At 57.4% G+C, this 22,945-nt stretch overlaps 1 protein-coding gene across 29 annotated transcripts in view; it reads right to left on the minus strand.

Annotated features, from left to right (window-relative positions):
- Nucleotides 1–22,945, minus strand: part of CACNA1G (calcium voltage-gated channel subunit alpha1 G) — a 61,680-nt gene that overhangs the window by 22,696 nt on the left and 16,039 nt on the right. For 20 of the 29 annotated variants that reach the window (XM_017669500.3, XM_017669501.3, XM_073235446.1 and 17 more), the window contains 11 exons: nucleotides 21,720–22,096; nucleotides 9,754–9,905; nucleotides 8,781–8,966; nucleotides 8,569–8,683; nucleotides 8,331–8,486; nucleotides 5,477–5,545; nucleotides 3,917–4,001; nucleotides 3,640–3,833; nucleotides 2,412–2,843; nucleotides 1,428–1,528; nucleotides 1,084–1,207 (listed from right to left, as the gene is read on the minus strand). In XM_017669500.3, coding sequence (XP_017524989.3) covers nucleotides 1,084–1,207; nucleotides 1,428–1,528; nucleotides 2,412–2,843; nucleotides 3,640–3,833; nucleotides 3,917–4,001; nucleotides 5,477–5,545; nucleotides 8,331–8,486; nucleotides 8,569–8,683; nucleotides 8,781–8,966; nucleotides 9,754–9,905; nucleotides 21,720–22,096 — 1,991 coding nt within the window. The remainder of the gene's footprint in view (nucleotides 1–1,083; nucleotides 1,208–1,427; nucleotides 1,529–2,411; nucleotides 2,844–3,639; nucleotides 3,834–3,916; nucleotides 4,002–5,476; nucleotides 5,546–8,330; nucleotides 8,487–8,568; nucleotides 8,684–8,780; nucleotides 8,967–9,753; nucleotides 9,906–21,719; nucleotides 22,097–22,945) is intronic. The other 9 variants (XM_017669503.3, XM_017669524.3, XM_017669506.3 and 6 more) reach the window with 1 other exon arrangement.

Consider the following 22,945-nt stretch of genomic DNA (forward strand, 5'->3'; position numbering starts at 1 on the left):
CGAGCGGGAAGACGTGGGAGACACGGTAGCAGTGGCAGAGAGCTCTGCAGCAGGGCCAGGCAGGTGGCAGCCCAGGGGCCAGTGGGACAGGCCACCCTTGCTCCATCCCACACAGGCCCCAGGAGTGCGGGTCTTCAGTGCAGGGCTCCCTCACCCACCTATTCCTGGGCCGGCCCCTCCACTCCTCAGGCTCCCTCTGCCCAACCCTGCCTGGCTGGAGCCCACCCTAATGGAACCTGGAAGCCCCGGCAGCACTGAAACCTGAGCAATGGAGGGGGATGCAGAGAGGAGGGGCAGGGGCCACCTCCAACCAAGTGGGACAAGATGTCAGGCAGGGCAACAGAGCTACACACCTGCCCCCCGCCACACACCCCTCCCCTCTAGGACCCAAATCTTTGTCAGGAGGTAGGGGCCGTGATGCCAAGCTGGGGAGAGGGAGCAATCAGACCAGCCGGCTCATCCTGGAGAGGTTAGGCCCCTGGTGTACATCCAGATACTTGGCCTCTGGCCTCTCCTCTCCTGAGGGCTGACAGGCCCACAGCCAAGCAGAAGTGACCAACATCACCCTTACCGCCCCTGAAAACCTACTTATTTGTGACCTGACAGGACCAAGAGGAGCAAAGGGCAGCATCCCTCTCTCGCTCTGGGGCAGGCTGGGTGACATGCCTTCCACCTGGGTGTGTAGGCTGTGGGGGGGACCAAGACCCTCTGCGGGGAGCAGGCGAAGCCGGGCCATCCACCCAGCTGGGGCCTGTCTCACTGTGCACGTCACCCCTACTCGCAGCGACTCACACATGGGCCTCACAACATGCCGTCTGCAAACAGCTGGGGCGAGATGGAGCTCACTCTTCACCCAGGTGAAGAGCAGGACCCACTCCCCCAGCTGGGCTAGTGTCTCCCAGGAGGGTCACAGGAGGCACCCCCAGGCACAGGTGCAAGGGTCAGAGTCAGGGACCCCCGAGGGAGACCCCACATTTCTCTGGACTCCTTGCCCACCTTGCACTCTCTCTGAGAGCCAAGCCAGGAGCAGCCTGGCACAGAGCAGGCGCGCAACAGTCCCTGCCTCAAGTCCTGATGACTCACAGCGCTGTGGGGGTCGATCTTGGGGCGCTCCATGGCGATGGTGATGCAGTTGAGGAAGATGATGACAAGGACCACATGGTCAAACATCTTGTGGGTGATGATTCTGTGACACAGGAGGCGGAACCTGCTCCAGGACAGAGGCAAAGGCTGAGCAGGGGGCAGGCAGGGCAGCCATGAGAAGTGGGGGCCCGAGGCCCCTAAGCTTCCTGCGCCTGCCCAGCCCGAAGCCCCTCTCCCACATGCCCCCACATCAGGGGACACTTCTAGCACCCCAGGGATGGCATCACAGGACAATTTCCTTTAAGACAGAGAGGCTGGAGCTCAGTCAGGGACTCCCTACTCACCTTGACTGAGGAGGGAAGATGTAGGCAGACCAAGAGTCTCGCTCGTGGCAGCAGGCAGGGAGCCGGGCTCGGATCCACGCCCTCAGGCGCTCCCCTTTGCTCTGCAGGAGGATCACTGCACTGTGAGCAGGGCTGGGCCTCCTTGCTCCCCTTGCGCCCCTTCTCGGCCCCACAGCCCTTGTTCCTTGTCTTCCTCTCCCACAGCAGCCCTCTGCCCTGTTTCTCCTCCTTCCTCCCCCAAACCACCTCCCCATCTCCCTCTAAGCCCCCTCTTGTGCCCTGAGCATCCCTCACTCCTTTATCTCCCCCCTCCTCCCCTGCACCCCCCATGCCTTTCCCACCTCTGCTACCAGCCCAGCCTCTGTCTGTCCTCCCTCCTGCCCTCCCCGCTGGGCTTGGAGCCACATCAATTATCAAACATTGTACCCATCACGATTGTCTGTTCAAAGACACACCAGGGACAAGGAGATACTGGCTCTTTGTTCTCACTGGCTAACCCTGAGGCCCCAGGCCCCTGCACCCCATCCCAGGGTTAAAGATGGCAGTGAGAGGGCTGGGAGCAAGGTGCCTGGGTAAGGACTGGTGTGAAATCAAGGCTTGTGATGCAGTCCAGATGAGACAGGGGGCAAGGGAGGGCATCAGTTTGGAGAGATGAGTGATGGGTCTTTCTGAGTCACAGGGGGAGGGCCATGAAAGATTCATATGCATCTGCCCAAAACCATTCGTATCCACCAAGGACCACAGAGCTGCAGCCCCAGGCATGACAAGCATCTGGGGCTTGGTGGGGCGGGCAGAGAGAGAAAAGGGGCTATCTCGAGCTCAGCTTCAGGGCTCGCCTTCACCCCTTGAGATCCCTTGGATGTGATGGTAACTCCCCGAATGCCACAAAACTGGGAGGAGGTCGTCCAGCCCAAAGGCAGGTCAGGCACAGATCCCCTCGCTCAAGGTCGGGGCAAGAGGTCACTGTGCCCACAGGGGCCTCACCAGGTTGCCCTCGTCATCAACATCGTCCCCATCCAGTGGGGGGTCGTCAGGGCGCAGGGCCCGGGCCAGGCGCCCCTGCGCTGACTTGCCATTGCAGTCCTGGTTCTCAGAGGCTGAACTGCGGCTGCTGGCTGTGCGGTGCAGCCCGGGCACCTGCAGTGTATCCGGCAGGTCAAAGGAGCTCTTGGCCTCCTGCTCCAGGGAGCCACTGTGGCGGCAGTCGCTGCCCGCCGGGCTGGCCCGCTCCTCTTCCGAGCTCTCCTCCTCATCCTGGCTCTCGTGGCCCTCGCCTGACAACAGGGACCGCCGCTCTCCACTAGGGCTCCTCCGCTTCAGGCTGGGGGCTCGGCCCAGGCTGTTTCGGCTAGAGCGTCTGCTGGCCCAGCTGCTTGCTGCACTCCAGGGGCTGTGAGGGGAGCTGCGGGCACTCGGCTGGGGGTGAGCAGGGAGAGGGTGGTCTCAGCCAGGACCTTGTGGCCCTGTCTCCTGTGAGTCTCCCTGGCATTGCATCCCCAGTATAGATGTACAAGCAAGAGCTCTGGACCCAGATGCCTGGGTTCAGATTCGGGCTTACTCCAACCAGCTGTGTGATCTTGGGCAAGTTACTAGACCTCTCTGTGCCTCAGTTCCTCATCTGTTAAAGAGATATATCAATAGCACCCATTCCTCATTTAGTTGAGTGGTAATATAAAATAGTGGCAAAAGCATGGGCCCTGACAAAAACTCCTGGGTCAGAATGCTGGCTCTGTCACCTACTCACTGTGAAGTTTCCCATACGTCATCACTGGCAATCTGAGACTCAGGTCCCCATCCGTCAAATGGTGATAATAATGGTACCTACCTCACAGGAGTGCTGTGAGGATTCAATGTGTTTAGAACACTTACAAGCACTGCCTAGAAGAGTGCCTGGTGCAGGATCACCAATTGCAAGGGGTTTATTATTATGATGATGCACTTCTAAGGAAGTAGGGATCCTGTCATTTTACAGAGGAGGCAGAGAGGTTTAGTTCCCAATGTCACTCAGGGAACAGAAGAAGAGGATTCAAATCCTGCCCTTTTGTCCCCAAGGCCAGGGCTCCTCCACCTGCATTACCAGCCCTACTGACCCCCGTGGGGCTTGCCTAGCCCATGATGCAGGGGCTGTCCCCATGGGCCTGTCCACGTCCATCCACTCTTCCCTCTTGACACCCAACATGTCCCACTGTCCGGCACCCACATGCACGCTTACCGGTGACTTCACCTCGTGGGCTGTCCCTGGCTCAGCAGACCCGCTGCTGCTAGTGCAGCGGGAGGCGGGGCCCAGCGCCTCAGCCAGGCCGGTGCTGGAGCTCTTGGGCAGTGACATGGGCGTGGCAGCCGTGTGTATGATGAGAGGTGGCAACAGGTTCCCCCGCAGCTCCGGGTGCTCTCCCAGGGACACCACTGTGGGGGCATGGAGGGAGAGACCCTGAGTCCACTCAAGGCTGGCCCAGGGCCCACAGCTGCACCCCATGATAGATACTCACAGGCCAAGCACTTCTTCCTGTCCCCACCGCCATCCAGGCTGGGCGAGAAGAAATCAGGCTCTGACTCGGACTTGGTGGCATCTCCCTAGGTGGAGGAGCAGGAGGCCATTAGGGACCTGACAGGGCAGGGGTGGGAGGAACGGACCAACATCTCCCTGTCTTCACACACACACACACACTATATACAGGCCACGGGAACCAGCAACCACGGCACAAGGCATGCACTGGCACAGGCCGGACCACCTAGGTGCGGGGCCCAAGGCTCTCCAGGCCCCTGACGTCTCTGCCTCCCACCAGCCACACCTCAGAGAAGGTTATGGCTAACCTCAGAGCCCACAGCACAACCAGCCTAGCTGGGACTGGCTCCAAGAAAGGCTGAGGGGAGAGGGGATAGCCGGGTGGGCGGGTGGTATAGGCCAGAGGGAGCTGGGGACCTGAGTAAGGTGGTCACTAGAGCCTCAATTCCAAAGCCACTTGTGCCCTGTGCTTCCCTCCATGGCTGCCCTCCCTTGAGCCTCAGACCCAAGGACCCCAAAAGGAAATTGAAAGACCCCAGTCAAGGCGGCTCAGCCCATGGACACCACTTCAGTGCCTCTGCGTCTTCCTCAAGCCCCCTCCCCCCACTCCCCGGCCCCATTTTTACCTCTGTCCCTGTCTCTGGGACAGTTTTTTCTTCCTTCTTAGCAGGTCAGTAGGTTCCCCAGTAATTACACACTTCTTAAGAAGTTATTAAGAAATACTTGATTGCTACTTTTGATAAGGACATAAATATTGTATAATTGGCATCTCAGGGGATCATTTTCATTAACTCAGTTTACATCCCTAACGAGGCCTTTAATTATCAAGTGGAATCTCCAGGGGGCTGCTTGGGATGTGCAGCACTGTGGGGTCCCGTGGGAATCCTGGCTTTGTCCCAAATTCCAGGTGTAGGAAATAGCAGGGCATGGACCCAGTGTGGGGGCCAGAGGAGGCATGTGCCCTGAAATACCTTCTGAGCCTCCTGGGTGGTCAAGGGGCCAGAGACTAAAAGTGGATTTAAAATTCTGGTACATTCTGCCAAGAGGCACCCCCACTTCTCCACAATCCAAAAACTTGTCCTGAGCTGAGGCAGCTTGTGGGACCTCAAACAGGGGCTCAGGGCAAGGGGAGGGAAGAGAGATGGGGGAGCATGGTCTATAGCACAGACCCCAACTCCACAGAGGCCCAAGGACCCAGACCCCTCAGGCACCTCAGCGTAGGCACCCACGCGAGTGTACCACATACATGCACACAGAGGATTCTAAGTCCCTTCGTTCTCCAGACCCTCCACTGGCCTGGCAGGGAGGGACGGGAACAGTGCCCTTCTGGGGCTGATGGGGGCACAGACAAGGAGGCTCCTCCCCTCAATGTCCTCAAGGGGGAAGGGACTTAAAATCGAAGCAAACCTCACACCACCAATGACCACCATGGCTACCACAGTTTGCACAGCAGCTGAGCATGAACACGAGCACAGAGACATGGAGGCAGAGTGGAGGGGGCACCGGGCACAGAGGGCATGCTGACTCGTGATCGCGTACCTACCCCCTGGGAGTTGACAGGCAGCTGAATACAGCTTAACTGTCCACTCGCATCTTCCCGTTTGCTGATTTCCTACAGGGAGAGGGGGAAGCAGGGGATGGCACTGGTCACAGGCACTGGGGCTTTCAAACATCAGCAGTGCCCGAAGAGGGGATGACAAAGAGAGGGGTGCACACCTGACAGCAGGGAAACAAGACATGGGGGGGTGGGGCAAGGAAGGAAATGGGACAGGACGGCCTTTCAGAATTCAACCACAGGCCCTTGGGCCAGAATGAATCTGAAGGGAGAGGGCAGAGTCCACAAGGGCAGGAAAAGGGATCGAGCCCCCAGTAATCCTAACAATACCAGCCACCATTCACCAGGGGTGTGCCAGGCGCCAGAAGCTTCTTCATTAACACTGGCTCACCTTGCTGCAAGGTGGGAAGGAGGCCCTGCTAGCGCCATCTTAGAGGACCAGAAAAGTTAAGAAAACTGTGGGGCAAGAGGTACATCTGGTCCTGGAACCCGAGTCTCTAGCTCACCTCTCACTGGCTCCAGGGCAGTGGGCTTGGGGAATGAGCAGAAGGTGGGAAGGAGAAGTAAATGGAAGTCAGAGGCTGGGGAGGGGACTAAAGGTTAGGGGCAAGAACAGACCTCCTAACTCCCATTTGCTCAGTCTGCATCCCTCCAAACCAGAACAGGTCCAGCTGGGATGGGATGTGACAAGTAACACTGAGATGACAGCTCTGATGTTGTTTCATATCAATTAATGGCCTCACACAGAGCCTGCTGCCTGTTCACTTAATTAGGTGTGTGGATGATTAATATACAGGGATATAGGACGCTGCCCCCTGCAAGTCAGGAAATCAACAGCCAAGCCAGCCTGGTCCCCTGGGCCACCCCCTCCTACCTCTTGTCAGGGTGGCAAGACCAGCAGGGGGCTACCTCGCACCTCCTGCTGGTGATGCCCAACAGAATGGGAGTGGCCACTTCCTCCACTGAGGAGGGTTGCCTCATTTACAAGAAAGCAGGCCGTCACAACAGCAGAAGCCGGCCTCTCCTGCCAGACTGTGGCTCCCTCAGAGCCATGTATACAGCTTCTGAAGCTCCTTGCAGGAGACAACAGGTGCCTCTGGAGGGGTCTAGGTCACTGGTATTGCGTGACCACCCCTGCCCCCCACCTATGTGTCAGCCCACCACATGCAGGACACTGAGCAGCTGGTCCAGCCCCTCACTCGGCGGCACTTGAGAGCCATGCCACTGTCCACCTCCATGCAGCGGGGTTGATCCTGAAATCCTTTCTCCATTTGACCCCAGACCTGAACCATGACACCCTGGGTGAGGCCCACCCCTTCAGGCGCTGGTACTCTGAAGGTTGAGGAGGCCGTGGGCCCAGGCCCTGGCTGAGCCCTCAGGCTGGAGCAGCCCCAGGCCCACTGCAGGGACAGAGTGACCAGGTCAGGCTGCTCTCCAGTTCCCACATGCAGATCTTGCCGCTGCCTAGCAACCAGGCAGCTCAGCGGCTCTCAATCTAACAAGGTGCTTGCTGAAAGGACCAATGGAGTGGAGGGGGCTGTGTGTGTTGGGCACCTCCAGGACTGCCAAGGTGGCTGAACGCCCAGCGGAGGGAAGGGGAGTGGGCTTGGGCTGTTATCCAGTTCCCTCCATGGAGTATCCCGGAACCCTTTTGAAGGAATCTCAGCCGTCAGGAGCTGTGGTTTAAAAGAGGCCAGAGGACCCCGGTCACCACCCTTCACCTCCTCCCAGAGGCCAAGAGTGGCTCCTGAGAGTGGGGGGTCTCCATGGAGACCCTAGCTCTTGTGGAAGCACAGTGGCACTCCTTAGCCCGTCAGGCCCCAGGGAACCCCTAAATGAGTGTCCTATCCCAGGAAAAGTGCCAACGTCCCTCCTTCCCTGCAAGAGGCCCAGCCATCACCGAAGGCAGGGCCCACCTCACCCTCACCATGCCCACACTACCACCCAGCAGGGAGGAAATGCCATACCATAATGGATAACTAGGGTTACAACAGAGCAGAGGGAGAAGGCTGGGTGGGACAGACACACCCGCACCCCAGCAGCCCCGCACGGCCTAAGGGGAACAGCCCTCCCTTACAAGGCTGGGAGAGTTGGAAAATAGATTTCTGTTTTTCCACCATGTGCTGGGTATTTATAGACCAGGCCGCAGCGGGAGTTTCCATCCGGGTCACCCGGAGACAACTGGACCAAGAGCTTCTCCACGCCCAACTTGGAGTGTTTCTAGGTTGGGTTGACCTGCCCTGTACAAGGCACTGGGATGTGTGGTTGTTCCTGGGCCTGGGGTGGGAAGAGGGGCAGAGCTGAGGGAGAGCAGGGGTGCTACCCTGGCACGGCAAGATCAAGGTAAATCAGTATTAATTGATGACGCTGCCTGTGACGAAGGTGATGGAGCCTGGGCTGGGAATAGATGCTTGTCTCTGCCATGCCTGTAGCTAATTGGGCTCATTTCTCACCCTGGGCAGCTGAGCCCAGCCCAGGCCCTGGTGGCATCTTCATCAGCTCAGCGGTAGCTCAGATGACTTGCACCCCTTGGCACAGATGGGTACCTGTGCTCGGGGATCCAGCTGTACTGTGTGCCAGCACTTATCTCGTCCAGCTCTCTGGGGAGGGGTCTAGTTAACCTTGAGGGGGAAGCCTACTTGGCTGCTAACCTTGGACACAGGGATCCCCCACGATGACCCTGTCTCTCAAGTGTTGAGGGGCTACCTGAGACCCAGGGCCTCCCACCCTTTGTCCCCTGGCCCAGTCAAAGGGCATTTCCTGCAGCACCTCCCAGGCCACCACAGCTCAAGCTGGGCAGCCAATTCCTCCAGCAAGTGAGCTGTTGTGGGCAGGCGGTTACCTCTGCTTGGAAGCCCTCCACCAGAATGGCGACGAGCAGATTGAAGAGCACGTAGTTGCCAAAGGTCATGAGGGCAATGAAGTAAAGGGCAGCCCAGGATGATGTGGAGGCCATTCCGTTGTACAGCACCTTGTTCCAGTCCTCTTGGGTCAGGATCTGTGGGCAGATGATGGGAGTCAGGGCCTTTACTAGGGGCGCCCCTAGCCCACCCACCCTTGCTTTATTATTACCATCACACCTGAAAGACAGTGACGATGGCCCAGAGTAGGGAGTCAAAATTTTTCCGGTCCGGCAGTGTGTCCCCATCCCGCTCAGATGCAAATTTGCAGCCGAAGAGATGCATGCCCAGGATGCTGCAGACAGGAGCCACATGATGGGGGTCAGGGACCCAGCATCCCCTGCCCCTCAGGCCCTTCTCCAGGCCGGCATTGATGCCACACCTGCCCTCACCTGAAGATGAAGATGAACAGCATGAGCAGCATGCAGAAGGTGGCCACGTTGTCCATGGTCTTCATGAGCACCACGAGCTGCCGCTGCAGTGCCGGTAAGAAGCGCACCAGCTTCAGCACCCGCATCAAGCGGAAGGTCCGTAGCACCGACAGGCCGCCCCCCTGCTGGCCCACGATCTCCCACACGCTGCAAGGGGAGCGGGGAGCCTGAGCCTGCTGCACGCTCACCCTCCTCTGGGCCCTCTTTTGAGAGGGCCCAGCAGCCCCTCATGAGCAAGTGGGGCACAGATGGGCCCTCGGGCCTCCAGGAAGGAGCCTCAGAGATGGCGAGGATCTGGGTGACAGCTCCAGCCCTCTCCTCCCTCCCCTCCCGGCCGGAGAGCCCATACTGCCGGTGGACAGCCTTTTCCCTCCATTCAGCCAGTGCAACAGCATCCAGTTATGGAATACTTGCTTTGTTCTCTTCTAATGAAATCTAAAGCCAATTCCAAAAAAAGCAATAAAGCAGTTCCCCTGGTCCCAGGCCTGGGGGGACGGAGTGCTTTCCCAAAGTCTTGGAACCCCTAACATAAGTTGCTGGTGACTGAGGTGGTTTCCTAGCACTTTGCAAGCAGGGACAGCTGTCTGGGCCCTACCTCCTCCAGCTCCTCTCAAAGCCAACTTCCCAGTCCTCACCTACCCCAGGCCTGTGTGGGGGTCAAGGATGAGAAGTAGAAATGCGGAAAGGAAACTGCAGAGGGGCCCGGCCAAAGGACATGGGAGGCCATGTTCTGCCTGAGTAAGGGAGGGTGGAGGGAGAGGGTGGTGTGGAGCACAGAGGGCACAGAGAGTCCCCACCCGGGGGAGTGGTAGGGCCTGTGGGTCACTGAAGCCTGACTCCAGACCCCTCCACACCAGAGGAACAGGCAAGTGGCTCCTTGCCCAAGCTACCGTGCAGACACCTCAGGCGAGGGGCAGTGGAGGGGCAGGCATACCTGATGACAACAATGACCCCATCAAAGATGTTGTAGGGGTTCTTGATGTAGCCGAAGGGACCATACACAAGCAGCTTCAGCAGCATCTCCAGGGCGAAGAGGCTGGTGAAGACGATGTTGCTGATTTCCAGGGCGTTGGTAAGCTCCTCGGGCTGGAGGGCAGGGTGGGGCGTGAGGCAGCCAGTGCTTGTCCCTGAACTCCTCACCCGATCTTCCCGAACGGGCCGGGCCACAGGGAGAGGAGGCGCAGGGCCAGCAAGCTAGGAAGGGGTGGGCAGGGGGGTGGCAGTGGTGGTGCGGGCACCCAGGTTCAGGTTCCTGGGGAAGAGTCTACTCCAAAGAGTCCATGAGGAAATGCACTAGGAGCAACTGGTGCACGGAACCCTCAGGCCCTGGCCATTCCCGGCACTGGGTCTCAGATCCCAGGGTCACAGGCCCCCCTCAAGGCCTGTGCCGTGGGCTCGGCCTGCCTCCTGCCAGGAGCTCCAAGCCCCATCCTGTCCTGTGCTGCCATGGCAGCTCTGCAGGCCTGGGCCAGCAGCACAGCCATGCTAGCCGATGTCAGAAGGTGATCGCCAAGGCCTCACACACACACTCAGTCACACAGCCACACACAAAGTCACACATGCTCTACAATTACTCTGTGGACTTAGCAGCCTTCTCTTGGATGACTACTGGCTACATTGCTTCCTTCCAGACACTGCATACACTGCACACCCACATGCACTGCATACACACGCAGACACAAATACACACAAACACATAAACAAGCACACATGCGTGCACACACATTCGTGAACACACAAACACACTGATGGGCAAAAGGGAGACCCCAAGAAGAGTGGTCACAGACGGGGAGTCGCCTGGAGCCAGTACCTGAGCCACACCTGGGTTAATTCTTAGCCTATCCTATCATCTCACTGGGTATGACCTTCAGCAAGATTCTCAACCTCTCTGGCTAATCACTTTTGGCCAGAGGCAGAAACTTTTATGATCCTTCCCAGGGTGTGGGATTGGGACCAAGGATACATTCTAGAAAGGCCATCAGAACTAGTGACGGACTCCATCTCATCTGCTATTTCAGCTCACTAGCCACTTCCCTTCCTGCCTCCTCCTTTCAATATTAACTGCCTACTACATGCCTAGCAATGTACCAGGTATTAAAGGAGCTGGAAAAACATGCCATCCATACTTCCTGCCTCCCAGGAGCTCACAGTCTAGCTGGAAACAAGTTGTACACACACAAAAGACAGCTGAATAACCACAAGAGGCCTTAGATGCTTCAGTACCAAAATGAATTATCCAGGTAGTAAATTCAGGAGTTCAGGGAGAGAAGGTGAGGGAGGAACATACAGGGGAAGCCTTCACCAGGAGACAGCATTTGAAATGAACTCTGAAGGGTAAGCAGGGTCCCTCCGGCGGAGGGGAGGGGAAGGCATCACAGGGTCCAGCACAAGGAATGAGTCAGGGTTTGGGGAGAAAGGGAGTGGCATGCCCAGGGTGATGACTGGAGATGAGGGGTGAGACATTACAGGCTCGATGGGACCCACTGTCCACCTGATGGGGTGTTTGACCACCCAAAAGTCCAAGGTCCATAGTAGCTGCTCAAGAAGTCCAAGTTAAATAAATAACCAAATGAAGCCCTTAGTCCATCAGACTCCTCTCCCTATTTACCTGGCTGTCTCTGCTGGCCGGCTGCTCAGGAAGGTCACCCAAGCATGGAGCCAGATCCTGGGTACCACCAAATCTGTCCTAATGGCCCTCATTTGTATGGCCAACCTGGGTGGGAGGTGGGGAGAGTTGGGAGGAAGGACTTCTGACTAGCAGGTGAGGGGCATTTGAGGGCCGGGGGCTGCTCAGAAGGAGAGAAGCTCTCAGCCTGTGCATGGATTCTTTCCACGGGTGGGGGTTGGGGGTGCTGGGGGCAGAGCCCGGGGCGGGCAGGGCAGAGAGCAGCTGTCCAGAGTGAGTGGCTGTTGCTGGAGTCAGTGTGACACAGAACCCGCTGCCCCAACAGATCTTAAGTGAGTCTGTTCTCCGCAGACCAAGGGGGCAGGAGAGGGCTCTGCCACCTGACCTAGTGAATGGGGTCACAAAGAGACAGGCCTTTCGGACCCCTAGTGTGAGCCCAGTGGTGGGGAAGGGGCTATTGTCAGGATAGACAAAGCCCAGGGCTCAGACCCCTCCTGATTAAGGGGTCCCCCACTCTGTGCTCCCAAGTCCAGTCTGCTGATACAAGCAAACCGGCCTGATGTCCCTCTGCCACCTGCCCAGTTGTCCGTGCTTGGACAGGGGGAGCTCAGAGCATGCAGGTACAGTGCTTTGTGGGTCCCCAAGCTCCTGTCTTTCTCACCTCATGCCATCCACATGACAGCCCTTGTTTTACAGACAAGCAAGAGAGGTCAAGAGATGGTGAGTGACTAGTTCAAAGTCACAGGGCAAGGAGAGCCAAGGAGTGGGACCCCATCCCACTTCACTCTGACTCTGATAATACCAAACATTCAAGATCCAAAACTAACCCAGGGACGGCACAGAGCCTGTGAATCCAGACACGTGGATGGACTGAATATGTAACATGTCTGCTAATGTATATAACATTATATTTCATATGAACATAGGTGTATGAATAAACAGCAGGTTGATTTGAAAGCATAGCTGAGATACACTTACAATGGGTGAATTTTATGGCATCTAAATTATACCTCAAAAAAGCTGCCAAAGATAAAAATTAATAAAACTTTTTTTTTTAAGTAGCCGAAAGCCCAGTAGGTTTGGTATCATGTGTTTACTCAGTCAGTGAATCCTAAAAGTACATCTATTACTGAGCGTGTGGGAGGAGGGTATTCTCCTCATTTCCTGATGTTATCAACCAGGGGGCAACAGTTCGTCTTTGGCCATGCATGGACACACACAGACACACACACACCTGCTTGGCTATCCACTAACCAAGAATCTCCTTAGAAGGACGGTGCCAGGATTCCCCCAGGCCTGCAGCACAGTCCTCATGAAGGGGTGACAGGAAAGCTGGAGCCCCCACCTCACCCCTCCAGGGGGCTCTGGGACTGGGGAAGCAGGTGGAGAGGAGAGCTGGGCAGCCCCCTCAGCCCGGCCTCTCCCTCCACACCATCAGCGCACACACTTAGAGCAATGCCTATGCCCTCCAGGGCCCCGGTGTCCCCCGTGACCTGTGGGAAAAAAGCCCTCACCCCTCCTCCAGAGAGCTCTGTCCAAGTTACTAAACTGGAGGCTGGGAATGTTCTGCAAATGCAGGATGAGGACGCAGAGACACAATCTTAGCAACACAGTTGCCCCAGGGACCAGAGCCGTGATCACAGCCGTGGCAGCTGCAAGGGGGCAGGGAGGGAACCAGCTTTTGCTAGTACCCCCTGTAGGCCCTGCACTGGCAAATACCTTCCTCCCCAGATTTCATTTCCTCCCTGACTCCTAGACGGCTGGGGAAACAGAGGCTCCAAGAGCTCTTGATGGAGGCTATATTGCTGGCTTAGAAAGGGGCAAAGCTCGTTCATCTGCTCTTTCCTCTGCATCCTTCCACACTGCCACCTCCTCCCCGACTCCCACACACTCAGAGCCTGTGAAGACACACAAAAGCCCATCACACAGGTACCAGCCTCCCCTCACTGACTCTCCCCTGCTGCCAGGAAGTCCATCCTCAGGTCTAGACTGAATCCTCCCTCCCATTCCCAGATGTCAAGGTCCGGTGAGGGTTTGAGTGAGTTGAGGCCAGGCAGCCAGAGCTTCTCCCACCCAGGGCCCCCAGGCTCTTCTCTGAGACGATGTTAACTGTACTGTCTCCCAGGACTTGCCCTCCCCTCAGCCTGTCACCCGGGAGCAACTGTGGCCCCAGTTAAGCTGCTCAATATTTCCCAGCACAAGGACTGTCCTGAAACCATAGCACCTCCACCAACTAACCCCTAAAGCACCCACTGTGTGCAGAACACTGGAGATCAAAAAGTGGACTTGAACCTGAATGCAGGAGGCCTGCCACCTCTGAGACTTTCTACCTGTGTGACCTTGGGTGAGTCCCTTAACCTCTCCGATCCTCAGTGGCCTCTTCCATTAAACAGGCTAACACCACCCAGTGGTGAGGCTGCTCTGCAGAACACAGCAGTTAGTCTGTGAAAACACCCAGCCCAGAGTCACACTCAGGTGGCCCTGAGGGCACTGACGGGGGAAGCAGGTCTTACACGTGGCAGGACAGAGTGCCTGCAGAGCAGCAAGTAATCACCACCTGGGGGAAAACACTAACAGCACCCCAGGAGCTCAAACCCAGCTGAGGGCAGTGGGGCAGTGGAGAGGAGGAGGGAGAATTCCCAGGGAGGGCATCCCCGCTGGGGGCAGCATTGGCAAAGGTGCCGAAGGAGGATGTGCCAGGACCAAGAGCCAAGTGGTCCGCTTGGGGCCGGGCCGGGGAGGGGCGCGTGGGGGCCCAGGCTGCAAGGTCAGCAAGGCACAGGCAGAATGGCCTTGACTCTACTCCCTGACTCAGGCCAGACTCGCCTCTGCCCACAATGCTGCCATTGAAGCTTCTGGGGGAAGGGGAGGGATGTGCGGAGCAGTGTATTAAGAAGATTAATCTGGCTGCAGTGGAGGCAGCATGTGGATGGCTTGGAGAGATGGAGACCAATTAGGGGATACTGCAGCAGTCCAGGCGGGAGGCCTGAGAGCCAGCTGCAACAGTGATGTGTCCTTTGCAGGGAAGGTGAGAGGGGGTAGACAAGCCGGGCAAGACCTGAGCAGAGGCTTGTACAAGTCACTCCAGCTCTGCCCAAGGGCCACCCCTACTCCCATCTCCTCAGCTCCCCCCTGCTCCACTAACCCTGAAATCTCTGCTCCCCAGTTATCATTCTTCAGCTCAGCTCACCTCAGCTCTGCTTTGGACAGTCCTGCATGCTGCTCCCCCCCCCCACAGGAAGAGGTGGTCCAGGCAGGCCGCAGTGATGGGAGAGAGTCACTGGGTCAGCGGGGCCGCCTCCTTCCTCCCCCTCTGTGAGGAGGTGTGGGAAGACAGGAGACACCTAGGTGACAGGAGGCTTCCAGGAAATGTCATATAGATCTCATGGTATAGCTCATGGCCTGGCTCTTTGCTCTATCTCCTCCCAGCCCCTCATGCCCACTGGGCCCACTGCTGGGTGTCATTGTGCCTCAGGGCCAACTAACCAGGGGGCAGCTTTAGTCCCTTCCACAATTTCCCCAGCTCCCCAAAGCCACCCATATAAACACACAAGCTAAGCAGGCACACGGCACTCACAGTACTCCCTCCGCTGAGACACAGGCAACCCAAGACCCCTGCAACTTAAAATTCAGGAGCTGTGGCCCCTGCCCCTCACCTGCTAGGACAACCTCCCATTTAAAAGCTGTCCTCAGGCCCTGCCCAGCTCTGGCCCAAGTAAGTCCCCACCCCCTACACCCCCCTGCTGCGGCTGTCCTGTCAAGTTGCTGAGCATTGCTAAGAGTCACCAACTTGTGCTGACTGGACAGGATGACGGCCTGCTCTGGGGACCCCAGAGCTGATCTGTGCCTTTAGTCATCATCCTCTACTGCTGGATCTCATCTCTGTCCCCTAGGGTCTGCCTCCTCTCTCTCCTCAGGTCCCCTCCCCCACTTCCAGCCTGGCCTCCTTTTTTCCGGGGCCCTGCTTTGCTCCCTGAAGAGCTCTGCATCCTGCAGCCTCTTCTCCTCCCTTCACCCTGGAAGGGAGCCAGGCTGTCCCCCACCGGAACCTCCGTCTCAGCCCACTGCATCACCTCTGGCTGCCTTGGGCCTCCTTCCCCCACCTAAGGCAGAAACCTTCGCATGAATCCAGGCTTGTCCACCCCTGAGCCCCTGAGCCCTGTGTCCACCACTCCAGTTATTTCCGAGCCTGCTCTCAGTGGAGGCCTGGGCAGCATCTGAGCCTGTGGCCAGCCCCTCCTGCCTGAGGCCGGCCCCCCGACCCTGTGCACCTCCTGCCCACCTGGGGCTCCTCTCCACTGCCTTTCTCCCCTCAGGCCAACTTTCCTCCAGGCTCTGTCCAAGTCCACTCCTCCCCTTGGCTCCCCCTGCACCATGTCCCCCACTCCCACCTCCCTAGCTGTCACTGGGGTGTAGATGACACTACACTATCCCCCCCAAAGCCAGAGAGCCAGCCTGCCTGACAGCCTTCCCGGGATGGCCCCCAGCCAGCCCAAAGGCAGTGCATCCAAAACAAACCCTCACCTCCTCCCCCCAACCTGCCCCTTCCCTCACTTCCTGGCTCCTTCACTCTCCAGGAGGCTGTCTTAGAATGGACATCATACAGGATTCATGCCTGCCCTTCATCCCTCCAGCAGCAGGGCTGGACCCATAGACCCTGCCTGTGGAATTGCCGTCCCCCATCCACGGCCCTTCCCACCACCACACTTGAGGCCCTCACTGCTTCTGGTCTGAAAGACAGAAATAGCCTTTAGGCCCCTCCCCCAGGCCAGCCAGCACCTACTGGAATCTCAGGCTTCCTTCAACTCTGCTGGAATGGCTTTGCTCCTGCTCAGACATCTTGGGTGGGGATAGGGGAAGCAACATGACTATCCTTCAGGGCATCCGGCCACCCGGTGTATTTCCAGGCCAGGCTACTGGAATTCCCCCTGACCCCTCCACCTAGGTCCCTCTGCTCCTGGCCCCACATGCCAGTCCCACTTATCTTTCAAGATCCTCCTCAAAGGTCACCTCTTTTGTGAAGCCCTTCCCAATCCCTGGATGTGAGCATCTCTCTTGTCCCCATCAGCCTCCCATACAGCAATTGTCCATGAGGCAGAGGACTTTTCTGATAGCACCACGGTTCCTCAGGCGCTTCCAGCTCTGCCCCGTAACCCCCACCATTTTATGATCTTAGCTTAGTGCGCTGTGCACAGGCAGAGGCGTCTGCCCAACTGAAGGAGCCTGTAGCCAGAGGATGCCCGGAGGAATGGGGTCACCTCTTCAGCTGGCCATCCCCAAAACAGCACCCTTCTCCCTCTCACAGCTGGAGGTCCTGTGAAAGTCTAGGGCCAGGGCAGTTGTAAAATGACTGTGCCCCAAAGTCTTGTATGGCCCCCAATCCCACCTACACAGCCAGGACTCATCTGCCTGGAAGGCAAGGACTCCTGGGAGTCTCAAGAGATAGGCTGGTATGGGAGGGGTCCATACCCCTTGTCCCCAAAGGCCACATTTAGGGTGTCTCTGCATGTGTGCATCTTCTGGAGAGAGGGTTCTCAGCTTCCAGCAGAATCCAAAAGGGGCCTGTGAGTCCCCTCAAAGTTAAGACCTCCCACAGGTGGACTCTTCTTCACTCCACCCCACCCCCAGCTTCCCTTGCCTTGAACAGCCAACCTCACTCACTTATAAATAGAAACCCTCCCTGGACATGTATCTAGTGACAGGATAGGCCAGAATCTGAGCACCAGACAGAATCATCTCCCACCCTGTCCTCTCCTGGCCTGGAAGGCAATCTACTCTGGACCCTCCCTCTGTCTCCTCTACAGCCCAGGAGATTGACCACTGGCTGCATGCCCCTACCCCATCTCCCCACATGCTGTATCCATCTTCTAGAATATGAGAGTCACCCTGCTCTCAGCAACCCAGAGCCAGGAAGGGGATAATCAGGAAACTCCTGAGTCCTCAAGATCCCCTCCCTTGGCCTTCCCTTCCTCCTGGAACAGCCCTGTCCCAGTGCAGACCTGGCGCAGATCTGCACAGGTGCCAGGCGCAGCCTCTCTTCTGAGCTCCCAAGCCTAGCAGAAACCTGGGTATTATCCTTGATGCCTCCCCCCCGCCCAATATCCACCTGGTATTGAGTCCTGCAGATTGAGCCATCTGCCACCTCTTCCCAGCCCTCTTCCCTCCACCTCCAGAAACAGAGACATATGAGCTGCCAGGACTCGTGCAGTAGCTCCCTCACTGGCCTCTCTCCCTCCGGACTCCCCTCCCTCCTTTCTACTCTCCACATGGCTTCCCGAGGACTTTTGATAGAACACCAATCAACTTTTGTCATTGACTTGCTTAGAATCTTTGTTGGAAACCTATCAGGATAAAATCCAAACTCCTTCCTGTGCCTCTCAGGACCTGGCCCTGAGCTTTTTCCAAACTCATCTCTGTTACTCGCCCATCCCAGTCCCTGCCCAGTGCCCCACTCATTCTGAACTCCTTATAACACTCTCAAATGTGGGGTCCAAAGTGTCTCTGGGCCTCCCATACACCCTTCACCAGCTATGCCCTATTCCTTCAAACTCAGCTCCCAGGTCAGATCCTCCATGGAGCACTCCCTGAATCCTTTCCTCAGTCTGGGTTACTCCTCTGAGCATCCCTTTCTGAGCACTTGCTGCATCAAGTAAGCAGTGAGACTGTTTACGTGTTGGCGACCTCGTTGAGAGGAAGCACCCTGAGCCTTAGGCCCAGTGGTGAGCCAGAACTGTCCTGTGCCCGTCTCTTCCCAATTCCATGCTCAGTGACGTCACGTTGGTAGCTTAAGATTGGCCGTGACAGGAGCATTTACACTATGGTAATTGGTGATGTTACAACACAAATCAGGACATTTTTCCTTTTTTTTTTAAAGGACTGGTTGTTAAACATTTATCAGCATGCCCTTGCTCAGGTCCCAACTCTGATGTGTGGAAAGGATGGAAGGCTGGATTAATTCCCAAGTTCCTGGCTCTGTGTGCTGCCCCCTAGTGGACAGAGCACACACACATGCACCCTCCATCAGGTCAGGCAGCCAACCTCAACTCATGGTCTTGCTCCCCCCTCGGTGTCCTGTGTCCTCGTCCTCCGTATCAGTCCCTCTGGGCAAGCCTGTCAGTCCTGCCAGAGGTGGGCTACAGAGTGCGGACAGGGCAGCAGGGCAGTGTGGCCAGCATGGGGCCTACCTCGGGTAGGGTGGAGTATGATGAGATGGGTGCTTCCTCAGTCAGGGGGTGGGTGGGGTAGGGAAGAAGGGTGTCACTGTCCCCAGCAGGAAACTGGTGACTGGTAAGGGAGGTGACGGTGGAGAGGACAGGCTGGGAAGGGCAGCAGCAACCAGCAGGAAAGTACCAGTGGCCCCTTCTCTATTGTCTCCCAAATCTGATCAATACCAGGATCGATGAACACAATTGCCTCAGTAGGGACACTGCAGGGGGACCAGGAGCCCGGGCGCCTGGCCTCTGGCTGCTGATGCTCCCCCGGCTGGCTCCCGCAGCCCTTCCTCAGCTGGCTCCCCTTGCTCTCATCCCACGGGGCCCGTATGAGCCTCGGTCTCCCCGTGCCTGCCCTGTCTGTCCTCGTCTGCACCTGGGTCTCACTTCCTGGTTTTGGCTCCCTCTGGGTCTCGGTCCGTGACTCAGTCACCCCTACGTCTCTGTGCCTCTGTTCGTCTGTCTCCTTCTCTGAAACTCCATCTCCCCTGCTAGATCTCAGTTCCCCTTGTCTCTGCGTCTGTCTTCCCATCCTGATGCCTGCCTCTCTCCCCCCAGGGCTCCACCTTGCCCTCTGGGCCCAGTCTCTCCCTTTCTCTCTCTGTCTCCTCTGAGCTGTTTCCATCTATATCTCTGAGTCCCTCCGTGTCTCCACCTCCCTGTCTGTGTCCCTGTCTCTCGGCCCCCGCATCTCCTTGCTCCCTGCCCTGCCCCCACTCAGCCTGCTTAGGCTCCAGGGCCCAGATGGTGGGACGTTCACGCTGCAGTGCCTGCGAGCACAAGACCATGGCTGCTTCTGGGACTTCTTACCAGCCCTGAGCCCTGAGCCTGCTGGGCAGCAGTCAGTCATCTACCTGGCCTGCTGGGAACTCCCACTCACCCTTATGTGGCCCTCAGCAACCAGGTATTGGGATAAACTCCTCCCTGGAGCTGTACCACCTCTTGAGTGGGGACTCCGTGCCGCTGAGGGCTTGAGGGGGCATTCCCTGCTTTCCTCAGGAACTTGGGCAAGGAGGTGCTGCAGCAACCCTGGCTGATTGCTTTACTTTCTTTCCAAAGGGGTGTCCTTGACATCTAACTGAAAGCCCTTTGCTGCGGCTTCATCTGCCTTGGTTTCTGTGACTCAGCTTCTTCCCAGTGTAGTCAAAGCCTACACCAGCATCATCCGGCTGGGTGCACCACTGCCTGGGGGAGGCACATCTGACCAGAGCAGAACTGGGGTGAGGGACAGGGTGTTGAGGTTCAGGATCAGGGAGCTGGGATAATGGGAGGTGAGGGGCTGCCACCACCTGGGTCCTGCAGCAGAAAATGCTGTTCCCACCAGCCCGGCAGAGCAAAGGGCTTGTCCCCGGGAGGCTGGCTGAGCAGCCCTGTGTGCAAGCACACCCACGCCCCGCGTGCCCAGACACAACACGCCTAGTGCAGTGACATCCTCCTCACCCGCTGGCATTGCAGCCAGTGTCCTGCCCCCTCCCGCACCTCACCTCACAGAGGGAACCAGGCAGAGTGGGCTGGGTGGAGGGCTGTGAAGGTGGGAGGAAGGGGTGCCAACAGGGTGTGATGGTGATGGGGGAGGGTCTGGGCCTGGGTGCACCTGGGCAGATAGGGCAGTCGGGGTAGGAGCTGAGTGACCACGACAATTGGGTACAGAGGTCAGCAGGGTGTGGAGGAGGGGGCTTCTGAGTCTCCTGAAAGTGAACGTCCCAGGTCGGCTCCCACCCCGGCTTAGTCCTGTGTTCTCCAGGCTTGACCCAGGCTTCCTCCACTCCCCTATGGGCACCACCTGGCCAAGCTGAGCCAGGAGCCCAGCTGGTGGTCACCCACTCCTTCACCCAAGCTGGCTCCACACATCCAGCCCTTACATGCCTCCACCCTCAATTAGGGGGCTGGGAAAGCACAGCCTCAGGTCCATACGGGGAAAGGTCAGGCTCTGGTGGGTCTGGTCCCTCCCGGCACCTCAAGGAGGTGAAAACACCCAAAAGAGATGAGCACAGAAGGGCCTGTGGACCATAGCGCCTGCTACCGCCTCCCTGCTTCCCAACAATCAGCCAGGGGTGACCTGGAACAAAGGGGGTGGGGGAAAGGGCTGCCTTTCTGAAGGAACCCTGCTGGGGAGGAAGCCAAGCCTAGTTGTGATGCTCTGCGCTGCCCTGCCCGCTCCCACCCCCAGTGAGTGTGTGCGTTGGTGAGGGGGTGGGGGGAGGGTCAGTAGAGTCCCCCAGGCCACCCTTTCTGTCCTTGCACAGCACTGAGAGTGAGAACAGCGTCCTCCCCCTCAGCCCAGATTCCATTGCTTGCAGCCATTGGCCCCACAAAACAAGCCTGCTCCCTCTTCCACATGACAGCCCTTCAAATATTTGAAGACAGCTCAACCGTCCCTGCTAAGCTTCCTCTTCTCCTGACTAAACATCCCGGTTCTTAGAACGATTCCTCAGCAAGGATGGCTTCAAGTCCCCTCACCACGCTGGAAGCTCTCCTCCACTAGTGCTGCCAGCTCTCAGCAAGACGCCCAGAATGGAGGCCGGGAGTGGACAGCCTCCCTCCTGACCCACAGGCCTTGGCCTCGCTCCAGCCAGGTACAGCCGCCAACTCTCCACCCCTCAGCCCTACCTGCCTGCAGTCAATCACACCCCTAATTACTAAGTCAGGTGAACGCCAGGGGGCCCAGCCCAGGGCTGGGAGAATCCCCTCAACCCTCCCCCGACATTTTCTACAAACACCCAAATGTCTTCCAGGGATTTGTCCCTCCAAAGAGGCCTTGCGCACAGCTGATGCTCGTCCTTTACACACACTCTTCAAAGCCTGCCTCCTCTAGGGGTCCTTCCCAGAGAGAACAGGCCCAACTCAGATACTGTCCCTGCCCTGCACAACCTCCATACGCAGAGACTGCATGCATTTACTGTTTTTCACCCTCCACAGAGTCCCCACCATTGATGCATCTCCCTCCTGTCCCTCTTCCCACCACACAGGCCAGCAACATGGGGAGAAAACTGAACACAGGGTTGGGAGGGAAGAAGGCAGGGGCTCCCAGTCCAGGGACCATGCCCGTGCCCACAACCCTACCTGCTCGTGGTATTCGATGCCCATGCTGAGGGTGTTGACCAGGATGGCAATCATGATTCCCCGGCCAAAGTATTTGCTGTCCACAATTTTCCGGAAGGTGTCGCAGATCAGCCTCCAGAAGGCCAGCACAGAGTTGGGCTCCACGTCCAGCCCTGGGCTCTGTTGATGTCGGCTGTGGGGGTCCCGGAGGTCGCCGTGCTGGACGTCCTGCGTGAACTCATAAACCGCCTCACTGTCTGAGTCAGGCATCTCGTGGCTGGTGAGCTCCACCTCCCCTGCCCCTGCCCGGGCACAGTAGGGGCAGCTGTCTGGGCCACAGGCTCCACTATCAGCCTTCAAGCAAGGGCTAGAGATCTTGCAAGAGCTTTGGCAGGTACCTAGGACAGGAGGTAGAGGTTAGAGGCCCCAGGGTTTCTTACTTGGAGTGATCCTTCCCTCAGAGTATATTTATGAGTGGAGAGTTTGGGGTTCTTTCAGTGATGGGGGTGCTAGGCACTTAATGGGCCAGGGGCACTAAATGCCCTGCAGCATGAGCAGTCTTGAGCAACAGAATGCCTCCAAAGGCCAACAGCATCCCACTGACAGTCACTGCTGGACATCCTGGGGCTCAGGCAAGTGGCCTTGATGTCCTCTGAGGTCCTGGAAAGCTCCTATGTTCTAGAAGCCTTCAGCAAGGAGCCTAGACCATCTCTCCTTCCCAGGGAAGCCAGTCCTGTATCATCATTGCTCTGAGTAGCATTTTCTAAGGGATAAGACAGATGCTCTCATGTATGTATACACACCAGACACATAAGCATGTGTACTAGAGACACCCTCGTACATACTCAAGTACTATGTGTCTACACACACTACTTGCAAATCATACATACACATACAATCAAACACAAGTATGCATAGACACATGCACACCACACAATGCACATATGCCAGGCATGTGCACACAGAACATGCATATACAACAGACAGAAGCATCACCCCTGTGTATGCAGACATACATCTACACACATCAGAATCAGACACATGCGCACATATATGCACATGAACATCAAACGTGCACGCACATACTGGAGGCCTTCATGCACTCATACACATTACACACACACCAGACTGTGCATGCACACGCACACTGTGGCCTATCCCAAGACCCCAATGTCCATTTTAAATCCAGCTTTAATCAGAGAATATGACAGCTGAGAGTCACCTCAGAGACCACCCTGGGAAAGCCT

This window comes from Manis javanica, chromosome 4, assembly GCF_040802235.1.
Source record: "Manis javanica isolate MJ-LG chromosome 4, MJ_LKY, whole genome shotgun sequence".
NCBI classification, from domain to species: Eukaryota; Metazoa; Chordata; class Mammalia; order Pholidota; family Manidae; genus Manis; species Manis javanica.